Source organism: Prunus avium, chromosome 3, assembly GCF_965620075.1.
Source record: "Prunus avium chromosome 3, drPruAviu1.hap1.1, whole genome shotgun sequence".
Classification (NCBI taxonomy): domain Eukaryota; kingdom Viridiplantae; phylum Streptophyta; class Magnoliopsida; order Rosales; family Rosaceae; genus Prunus; species Prunus avium.
The window spans coordinates 26203945-26214797 of record NC_142286.1 but is presented as its reverse complement, the minus strand read 5'-3'; the positions used below and the strand labels follow the sequence as shown (position 1 = coordinate 26214797).

General features: G+C 35.7%; 1 protein-coding gene across 1 annotated transcript; it reads left to right on the top strand.

Moving 5' to 3' along the window:
• The first annotated feature begins 3651 nt into the window (after positions 1 to 3651).
• On the top strand, positions 3652 to 10333 carry SWI2 (switch 2). Its single transcript, XM_021971516.2, has 8 exons — positions 3652 to 4088; positions 4828 to 4934; positions 5904 to 6831; positions 7538 to 7785; positions 8116 to 8242; positions 8315 to 8590; positions 8692 to 8959; positions 9728 to 10333. The coding sequence occupies exons 1-8, from the start codon at positions 3711 to 3713 to the stop codon at positions 10048 to 10050; spliced, it is 2655 nt and encodes an 884-aa protein (XP_021827208.2). The 5' UTR covers positions 3652 to 3710; the 3' UTR covers positions 10051 to 10333.
• Positions 10334 to 10853: the final 520 nt, after the last annotated feature.

Genomic DNA, 10853 nt, shown 5'->3' with positions numbered 1-10853 from the left:
GAACCTAGGTATGGTTCGTACTTCGATTCGATTGCAAGGAAAACCCATTAAGTTCAAAGAGAATATGAACATCACAAGAACCCTAATAGCATGGTGTTTACATTAGGTATTCAAGAAACCAATTCACATGGATGGTTCTTACTCCATCCATCTATTGCTTAGGAAAACATGAAGATACACATAATCCCAACAACCTCAAGAAGCATGCTTTCAAAGGTAATCAATCAAGGAAAACACACATCAAGGATAGATTAATTTGGTGAATTGGAATTCATCAATTGTTGTCAAGAAACCAATTCACATGATGCTCACTTAAACAAGTTCAATCATTTGTTGCTAATTAGAAATTGTGTTCTTGGTTATCTTACACAACTTCTCAACTTTAGCTACATGCATACAACCTAAGGTGATTAAGCAAAGGAAGCAAACACATATCATAAAATTCAATTAGTGAATGGGGTTCATCAACAACATCTAGAAATTCATACACTCAAGCATCAAAACAATAAGGTAATCATGTTTAGGGCTTCAACCTAAGCCCTAGCTATGGAGTTTAGTTCCTCATAATCATTTCAAACACAAATTCAAAATGAAATTAGAAAGAGTTTACAGATTTTCAGAAAATGATGAAAGCTTCAAGATCATCAATGGTGGAAGTCTTCTTCTCCACTTTTCTTGACTGCACCTTGTCTTTCTCCTAGCTCCAAGCTCCAAAATCTGCTCTCAATTGTGTAGAATGGTGGAATACCCTCTCTCCCGTTGCAAAAACTCCCCCAAATCTGATTGCAATCCCTTTTGACTTCCCTCTCTCCTCCTTTCCAGCTTTTCTTTTAGTATAAAACTTATTCTTTCTCTAAAGCTATTGCCCATTGTCCCCTTGCAAATGATGAAACCTTGTTTTAAGGTATAATCCAAGGCTCCAATTGACTCAGGAAATGCCACTCAAATGCAATCCATTGTTACCAAAAGGTGTGGTAACAAGTAGAAATAAAATGCTATTAAGTGGGGGTGAAAACTGGGCCAAAACAAACATCCAGAGCCAGCGTCAATTGTCCGATCAGCTGGATAGGCTACACTTGCCCAATGGAGCTCAAATTTGGATATGTTGTAGTTAACATCCATTGGAACAAGTCTTATGAAGATCATCACCTCATCCAAGGACCGGAACATGCTGATCCAAGGCCACGAAGTTGACCTACGAAAATGAACAAAAACAGAATTTATATCAAATAATGCACTTTTAGCTCATTTTCATACAAACCAAGGTAAAACCTATTAAAACACAAAAAAGAAGTAAAAAGCTATAAAATGTCAAGAACTAACTCAAAATAGTGGGTGAATAACATGAAAAATCATGTGTAAAAATGAACCGAACAATACCATGCTAAAATATGAAACCTAGTATGAGAATATTTGTTTGTGAGAATTTTATGTGTATTCTTCTTATTGTAGGAGGTCATATTTATAATACAACGAAACCTGAATGGGCAAGTAAATAATAAATTCCTTAATCTATTTACAATAGGAAATCAGGAATTAAAGTAAATCAATTACAATTATAATAGGAATTCTTGGTGTGTAAGGAAAGTAAGTTAACAGTCCACAAGTCACGGCAACACCTGGGTGTTCGCTCCAAGGCCTCCCCCAATTATCAGGCCACCAAGGCCTTCTCCAATATACCTAACTCGTTTGGGTTGTGGCGGAGAGAGAGAGAGAGAGAGATATATATATATATATATATATATATGTATATATATATATATATATATATAAACATAGGGAGAATGGGTCGTGGTATGGGTTTGCAGGTTAGGGCTCGGGCATGGGTTACAGGTGGGGATATGGGTGGTCGAGGGAGAAAAAAAAAATAGAGGGAGAGGGAGAGCAGAGGAGGAAGAGAGAGAGAGAGAGAGAGAGAGAGAGAGAGAGGGTAGAACGAGAGATGGAGGGGGAAAGTGAGGGATAGGCTACAGTGTGGGCGATGATATGAAGGGTAATCTTAAGGACTATTAATGTCACAAACATTCCACATCAGGATTTTAACAGAATTTCTAACGGAAGTAGCAGGGAAGATTTTGATGTTCGGAGGATAACCTTAAGAACTATTAATGTCACCCAAAAAAAAAACCTTAAAGATGATTGGTGACAATTTTGCAAACCTTAAGACTATTCGCGATAAAAAAACCTAAAAAATATTATGTTTGTCATCTATACGTATAAAGCAAAAGGCAAAGAATAGTAAAACATTCAACATACCAGAAAATGCCTTTGGTTAATGCAAACATTAAGAATTGAAATTATTAATTAAATGAGGATAATATGGTAAATTCACACTTTTTCATATTAAAAAAAAAAGAAAAAAAAAAGAAAAATCAAATAATAGATCCTACTTTTATGGAACACAACTACCTATTATCTTTTTTAATTCTAAAATAAATTATTATTATTATTTTTTAAAAAGCCTCTTGCAGGGCGAAAGTGTATGCTGTGAGGCTAGTATATATAAAGCAAAAAGCAGAGAATGGTAAAACATTCAAAATACCATAAAATGCCCTTGGTTAATGCAAACATTAAGAATTGAAATTATTAATTAAATAAGGATAATATGGTAAATTCACATTTTTTCATATTAAAAAAAATTAAAAGTAAAAGAAAAATCAGATAATGGATCCTATTTTTATGGAACACAATTACCTATTATCTTTTTTAATTCTAAAATAAAATAATTTTTTTTTAAAAAAAAAGCCTCTCACAGGCACGGAAGCGCGTGCAAAGAGGCTAGTATATATAAAGCAAAAGGCAGAGAATGGTAAAACATTCAAAATACCATAAAATGCACTTGGTTAATGCAAACATTAAGAATTGAAATTATTAATTAAATGACGATAATATTGTAAATTCACACTTTTTCATATTAAAAAAAAAATTTTAATTAAAAGAAAAATCAGATAATAGATCCTATATTTATGGAACACAACTACCCACTTTTTTTTTTTTAATTCTAAAATAAATTTAAATTTTTTTAAAAAAAGCCTCTCGCATGAATGAAAGCGCGTGCGGAGAGGCTAGTTAATCTGTCCATATATTTTAAGGAAAATGGAAAGAATGATGAAACATTCAAAATATCAAAATAGGCCATTAGTTAATGATAATATTAAGAATTAAAAATGTTAAGCAAATGCGGATTAGATAGTAAATTTATATTTTTTGAATTGGAAAAATATAAGATAAAAAACAAAATCAGAACATTGGTCCTAATTTTATGGAACAGCACATTTTATCTTTCTTAGTTCTATAATAAATAATAAATAAAATAAAAAACCAATTGGCACAGGTCTGTGCCAAGGGCTAGTGAAAATAATAACCAAGGTGGTTGGTGTGAGTGGTTCGGCACTCTCATTCCTTAAGAGAGGTCAGGGATTCGATCCCTGTTCTCGTATGGAGTCACCACTTTGGCCAGCACTTTACCCTTTACGGGCCGACCCGGTGTGAGCGGGGATTAGTCTGGGTTGTGATTAAGGCTTAAAGGTGCCACCTATAGTTGGGGCCCATCCATGACCACCTCGTGGTTCAGACCAAAAAAAAAAAAAAAAAAAAAAAAAAGAAAAAGAAGATTACCATAGAAACAGAAACATTGCATGCACCGTTTAAAATTAAAGATCTCCGAAAGAAAATTCCCTTCGCTTTGAAAAACCGTTTGGCAAAATCCTATGTCTCTACACAGCTTCAAAGAAGCCCTTAAACCCTGCAGAAACTCATCATCCTTAACCTCCTCAGCAATCCAATCACAGTCCTCACTCTCCCAAACCTTAGAAGACCCCACAATCCCTAGAAAGCCCCCCAAATCCTCTTTGTCTCAGCAGCTTCTGAGACTCCAAGATCCTCTGTCTCTCCCCCCAATTCCACCACAGAGCCAACCCAAACCAAACCACGACCTGAATGGCAAGGAGGATGAGAATGACGAAAAAGACGACGACCCAGAATCACTGGATTATGAGAAGCCTAAAGTGGGTTTGTTTGAGTTTGATCGCATAGGACCATATGAACCGTTGGTTTTGTCCTCTGAGGGAGAATTTCCTGTTATACAGGTATTTTACGTGCTTATAAATTTCCTTTGAACTTTAACGACACATTTGCATATGTATGTGTTGCGTAATTTCGTACTGGCGGGATATAGTTGATGTATCTCTAGTTTTTCTTTGTATTAATGGTATTAGAAGATTATTATTTCTTTAGCTTGCACAATGTAACTGTTCGGAATAAGGAACGAAAAGGTAAAAAAAAATTATTAGAGAGAGTTTCAGACCCGTGTTTGTACAAATCTAACATCAGCTTTTAATCCAAGATTGATTATTATTTGACCCTTTCCTTCTCTCTTAGTTCCAAAATTGTGTGACAGACAGAGTAGTATGGTCATTATGTAACATTACCAGCTTGAAGAGTGTTTGGTTTGAAGTGAATGAGATGGAAAGGAAAATAGTAATGAAGAGTGATGGAATACATGAGAAAGGTTTACGATTTTCCTTAATGATTTGTCATTTTATGGTCTGTTAACTGATTTAGGTCACTTTGTTGAGACAGTAATTGGATGACACTACTGTATACTTGTATCTTTGTCATCTGTTAGGGATCTGTAAGAAAACATGAATGAATGATTTTCATCTTTTTGGCACAGTTGAAGTGCCATTGATGTAGCTTTGGGTCTTTACAAGAGGTTGGGATAAGTTGCTTGAAATCAGATTTTATGAAATGGATTGCATGAAGGAGATATGGAAATTGTTGGAATTGTTTTATAGGTGTCGTTATCACTTCTTTTTATGGTTGCAGGTTCCGGCATCCATTAACTGCAGATTGCTTGAACATCAGAGAGAGGGAGTGAAGTTTCTATATAATCTGTACAAGAACAACCATGGAGGTATTCTTGGTGATGACATGTAAGTATATCCTCAACTTTATCTAATATAGTTCTTAAAGTTTTGACTTTCTTCGTATTACTTTTTGTTGTGTTGTCTGGACTCCTTTTTTCCTTTCCTTTTCTTTGTCATTTGATTCAATTGCTTTGGAATTTAATTCTGAGAATTTTCGCTTCCATTCAATGCTGTGATTGACTTAGTGGAAAATGGAATGATTGATTTCAGAGGCATGTCTCCAACAGAGTTTACCATGCATTGTTCAAACTTTACATAAGCACCTGATCTATCAGACTGTGAACCAAAGATACATGGTTGTACTCAACTTAAGAATGCACTAACTTGGACAGGAGTGCTAGGACAAAAATTTGGTGGTGGAATTTTTTCTTTAAATGAACTGGATGAATTCATGATTGTTTCTAGGAATAACCTTGACAAGCCTGATCATTTGCGATGAGGAACTCTTATAGTATTTGTGCGTAGCATTGGCACTCAGGATTTAATTTGCAAGGAAGGTAGCTGCCACTCTCCTAGAAAATATCTTCTGACATGAAGAAAGAAAAGGAGGCAAAGTTAATCTTCCATCTTCATGAAGTAGAAAATTTGACAGTTTTTCTAGTGCATATATAGTTAATCTTGATAGAATTTTGGACTATACTTATTTGGTGGAGTTCTTGTCTGTACATTATCATGAGGATGGTTTTACCCTTATACAATGTGAACATTTCCTTCTGTTTTTCTGTTGTTATATTGTAAAATGCTTACAATGATTCCTTTTCTTCTTCTGTTATTTATAAATGCTTATTGTAAAAGGATGTTTTGTTTGTCTTACCTTGCTAGACAATCTACATTATCATGTTGTCAGCCTGTCAATTTGGACCATGATGAACAGATTGACAGTCTGACAAGAGAGCATTACCTACACACATACACACTCTCACACATTGAAGTTCCTAGTGGGTAAGTTCTTTATATTTCGTGCACGTTGAACAGGGGACTAGGAAAAACCATCCAAACTATTGCATTCTTGGCTGCTGTGTTTGGGAACGATGGGGATTGTATGGACTCCACATTACTGAAGAAGAATCAGACAGCAGAAAGAGGCCCTGTTCTCATAGTTTGCCCTTCTTCAGTTATCCACAATTGGGAGAGTGAATTCTCTAAGTGGGCTAACTTTAGTGTTGCTGTTTACCATGGTGCAAATCGTGATTTGGTTTATGATAAGTTAGAAGCGCATGAAGTTGAGATACTTATCACAAGCTTTGACACATACAGGATTTGTGGCAGCCAGTTGTCAGAGGTCAATTGGGAGATTGTGATTGTTGATGAGGCACATCGGCTTAAGAATGAAAAATCAAAGCTCTATATCGCATGTTTAGAATTTAAAACCTTAAAACGTATTGGCCTCACTGGAACCGTGATGCAGAACAAAATCATGGAACTTTTTAATCTCTTTGATTGGGTTGCACCAGGAGCCTTGGGAACACGGGAACATTTTCGAGAGTTTTACGATGAACCCCTCAAGCATGGCCAAAGGTCAACTGCTCCAGAAAGATTTGTTCGTGTTGCTGATGAGCGAAAACAACACCTAGTGGCACTTCTTCATAAATATATGTTAAGAAGGACAAAAGAGGAAACCATTGGGCATCTTATGATGGGGAAGGAAGATAATGTCATATTCTGTGCTATGAGCGAATTGCAAAAACGGGTGTATAGGAGAATGTTACAGCTACCAGACATTCAATGCCTAATAAATAAGGACCTCCCATGTAGTTGTGGCAGCCCTCTTGCTCAAGCTGAATGCTGCAAAAGGACTGTCCCAGATGGGAAAATTTGGCCATATCTTCACAAGGAAAACCCTGATGGATGTGATTCATGCCCCTTTTGCATTGTCCTTCCTTGCCTTATCAAGCTCCAACAGGTAATATATTTCAAGTTTTTATAACTTTTAGCACTGCAATCATTTTGCTAAATTAGGAATAAATTTTCTTTCTTTTGTAGAAGCGCTTTTTCCTTTGTAAGTTTGTAACTGTTGACATTATAGTCTCTTTGAGGGAAGAGTTGGAAGAAAGCTATTTGTCTTTCCATTGGGTATAGCATGAATTTAAGGTGGTGTAGAGGCAGGACTTACAGGGTTATTTTAGTCTCCAATCATCAAATATTCTTAATACGAAAAATATGAATGAGAAAACAAAATAACTTGGAAGAAAGGCATCATATGTCTTGAAAATCAAACAAACATTGAATTCATTATATTTTTCAATACAATGTGTTTTCAGTATGCACACTTTCTGTGCATTATTTTTTACCTAAACGAAAAAGTTATTGACGTGATGGAAATCTCAAGCCTCAGATTCCTCCCAAAAAATTGGTTGCCTAGAGTTTCAAGTGCATCAGGAATTTAGGTTTGGCATTGTATTTTGGATTGTTATGGTGTTTGATTACTTGATATTGAAGAATATATTAAAGAATTAAGAACCTTCAAAAGCAGTGCTTACATGGAATATATTAGAACTCAGTCTAGAGAGAGAAAGAGGGAGAGATGAATTTTTGTATTATACATTGCTTTTCATAATTTTTACTGGATTGGTATTTGTTTGTATTTATATTTTGAAGATACTTTACAGATAAGTAATCACTTGGAGCTGATTAAGCCTAATCCGAAGGATGACCCAGATAAGCAAAAGAAAGATGCAGAGTTTGCCTCCGCTGTGTTTGGCACAGATATTAATCTGGTTGGAGGGAACACCCAGAATGAGAGTTTTATGGGCCTGAGTGATGTTAAACATTGTGGCAAAATGCGAGCGCTTGAAAAGTTCTTGTTCTCGTGGATTTCACACGGTGACAAAGTTCTGTTGTTCAGCTACTCTGTCAGGTGATGCACTGTAGTTTTTTTTCTTCTTTGTCTTCTGTCAGGGTTACAAACTGTAATTAATTTATTCAAAATGTTCTGTTGAACAGATTTTCATTTGTGGAGGTTTTGACTAAGCACAAAATAATTTGAGCTCTTAACTGAAGATTATATAACATAAGCTTTATCACTGATTCTGGAAACAAATGAATACATGAAGACATTTTGTGTAATACAGTCAAGATGGTCTCGGACTGAATATTTTCTGTGTCAATGAATTGTCCGTGCATACATTTTCTTCTTTAGGTTCTCTTTGGATCTTTTTTTCTCCTGAACTAGAATTTCTTCTTCCAGGATGCTGGACATACTGGAAAAATTTCTTATACGTAAAGGCTATTGCTTCTCAAGACTTGATGGTTCTACACCAACCAACTTGCGCCTGTCTATTGTTGATGACTTTAACTCAAGTCCAAGCAAACAGGTATGTTTTAAATCAAATATGACAACAGAAGTTCGTGCTTAAATTCTCTTTGACAGTGGTTTGTTGCTGTAGGTGTTCCTTATATCAACTCGAGCTGGTGGGCTTGGATTGAATCTTGTCAGCGCAAATCGTGTGGTGATATTTGATCCAAGCTGGAATCCTGCCCAAGATTTACAGGCCCAGGACAGGTCATTTCGTTTCGGGCAAAAGCGGCATGTTGTGGTTTTCCGCTTTCTTTCTGCTGGCTCCCTTGATGAACTTGTTTATTCACGTCAGGTGTACAAACAGCAGCTATCCAACATTGCTGTTTCTGGAAAAATGGAAAAGAGATATTTTGAAGGTGTTCAGGTAGAGAAACCGATCATTTTTTGCTTTTTATTTGTTCTGGAACTTTGCTATTGACATTCAACTACAAGATATTTGTATTTCACTTAATTGGGTTATTTCAGGATTGCAAAGAATTTCAAGGGGAGCTTTTCGGAATTTGCAATTTATTTCGTGACCTTTCAGATAAGGTCTTTACCAGCGAAATATTTGAGTTGCATGAGAAGGATGGACAAAAAGAAGGGTATGGTATAAGACAACAATCGACCGATGTTGGAAGCAATAGTGTTTCATTAAAAGAAGTGGGTGTTACATCCTTATCGTTGTCTGAGACCAGAACAACCAGTAATTCTAAGAAGGGTTTAACAAGTCAACCTGTGCTCAAGGATGTGGGTAAGTTTGATTTCTGAATTAGAGTTATGGTCTTCTGTTACTCTTTCTTTGCATTTTTCATCATTGTGCTTTCTTATCTTTTTCTTCTTAGAATTGTTGGATTGGCATAGTTATATTTATGTACAACTTCCTTGTGCTCATTGTGGACTTCAAATTGCCGTTATTTTGAAAAAAAGAGAGAGTAAATTTGTAGTCATTATAGAACCCTATTTTTTATAACTCCAAGGCATGACAGTTTTGGGCAATCATTTCATGCTCAGCAGCAATGAATTTTTTTTAGGCACAAATATGATGAAGGCATTTATAGAAGCTCCTAATTAGATTTGTGCTGTGCACAGTAAACCACTGGCTTCGAGGAGAATAGATATACTGAAAACAACTTGTGCCAGTGGTGCGACATTGAAATCAATATATGAGTCTTTAAGTTAGCGAAGATGTGGCAGCCTTGTCAGAAAACATTGCCAAGAAAATAATAATAATATGTATAAAAATTTGAATGTGGCCAAGTAATTGAGATTGAGTTGAACCATAAAGATGAACAATTAAGGGTAAAACTGAATAGAGGGATAGAGACTAAAATTGAGTCATAACCAAATTGTGGGCCTGTTGAAGTAATAGGGTTAAATATTAGGTATGTAATGGTTTTTCACTTAACACGTTTAATATTTGCTAGGATATTGGGAAGCGGAGAATGTGGTTTGCTTTAAAATATTTTATTCTTTTTTATATCTCTTTTGGAAGAAAACTGAAATGTCTTTGACTCCTTAGGTGTCGTGTATGCGCACCGAAATGAAGACATTGTGAATTATGGACCTGGAGGTCAAGGGGCGACGGAAATGATCCCTCAGAACAATGGTATCATGGACCCATACATTCGTGTTGCCCGGAGAAAGAGACTAGATGGTATAGTTGGAAAGGAGAATTTTCCTTCACGCAAGGATCAGAAAAGGATTCAGTATAGCCTCATTTCTATATTCATGGGTTTGGGAGAGCTAGAGTTCAGCAAGTGGGTAATATCTGCCACTCCTATGGAGAGGGAGACAGTGCTTCGGGACTTCAAGAAGCGAAAGGAGAAGATACATGATGGTTGAAGCATTATCTTCAAAGTTGTACAAAACTAAACAGCTGTGCTCATTGTACAAATTTGTATCTCCATGATTTGCCAATAGAAATTGCTCTGTATCTTCAATAACTTAGTTAGACCTTTGTATATGAATCTGCGGTACCAAAAGGCTACCACTCTTGACCGATCTTTGATGTAATATTGTCCTACACTTTCCACTAATTTTAGCTGTGGCAAAGGTGTAATAGTTTAGCCTATTTTCTTTGAGTTGAGAAACATGGATGACTAGATGGATTTCTATTTCCTTTTTATATGCTAGTGCTTATACCGTGGGTACTACTGGAAAGGGACTTGAACGCATTGACTGTCGGCTTAAGACTCCTTTTACTGGCCGGAGGTTTTTTGTCTGTAGAGATTCGCAAATAAACCGAGTTCTCTACATAAAAATACTTTATGTTCTTTTCTTGTTTGCATACCGAAGCATTTAGATAACAGTTGATCTCAAACTATTCAATTCTAAATTTTTGGTATGCCTTGTTTGAATCAAGATATTCAAAACTAAACAATTGAAAGTTTTACGAATGAAGCAATATTTAGGATGAAAATGCTAAAGCAGAGGGTTCATACATGACAATAAACATGAGTATTTCAGTATATTATGATTCTAATAGAAACCCAATTGAAACGTAAACGGCGTTATACGATAAACTAAACAAAACTCAAAACTTCAATCTCATTGTGTTTTGAAGTTACGCTATTACCGCGGCTCCAGGGATGAATATAATGTGTAAACTTTGAATGAAGTTTTCTTGGCAAATTTTAAATCCATAG

What these genes read in the sequence shown, in the direction of transcription:
- SWI2 (XM_021971516.2), top strand. Translation starts at nt 3,711, where the DNA reads ATGTCTCTACACAGCTTCAAAGAAGCCCTTAAACCCTGCAGAAACTCA. An exon ending in GAGAATTTCCTGTTATACAG is followed by an intron (nt 4,089 to 4,827) that starts GTATTTTACGTG and finishes TTATGGTTGCAG; the next exon opens with GTTCCGGCATCCATTAACTG. An exon ending in GGTATTCTTGGTGATGACAT is followed by an intron (nt 4,935 to 5,903) that starts GTAAGTATATCC and finishes CACGTTGAACAG; the next exon opens with GGGACTAGGAAAAACCATCC.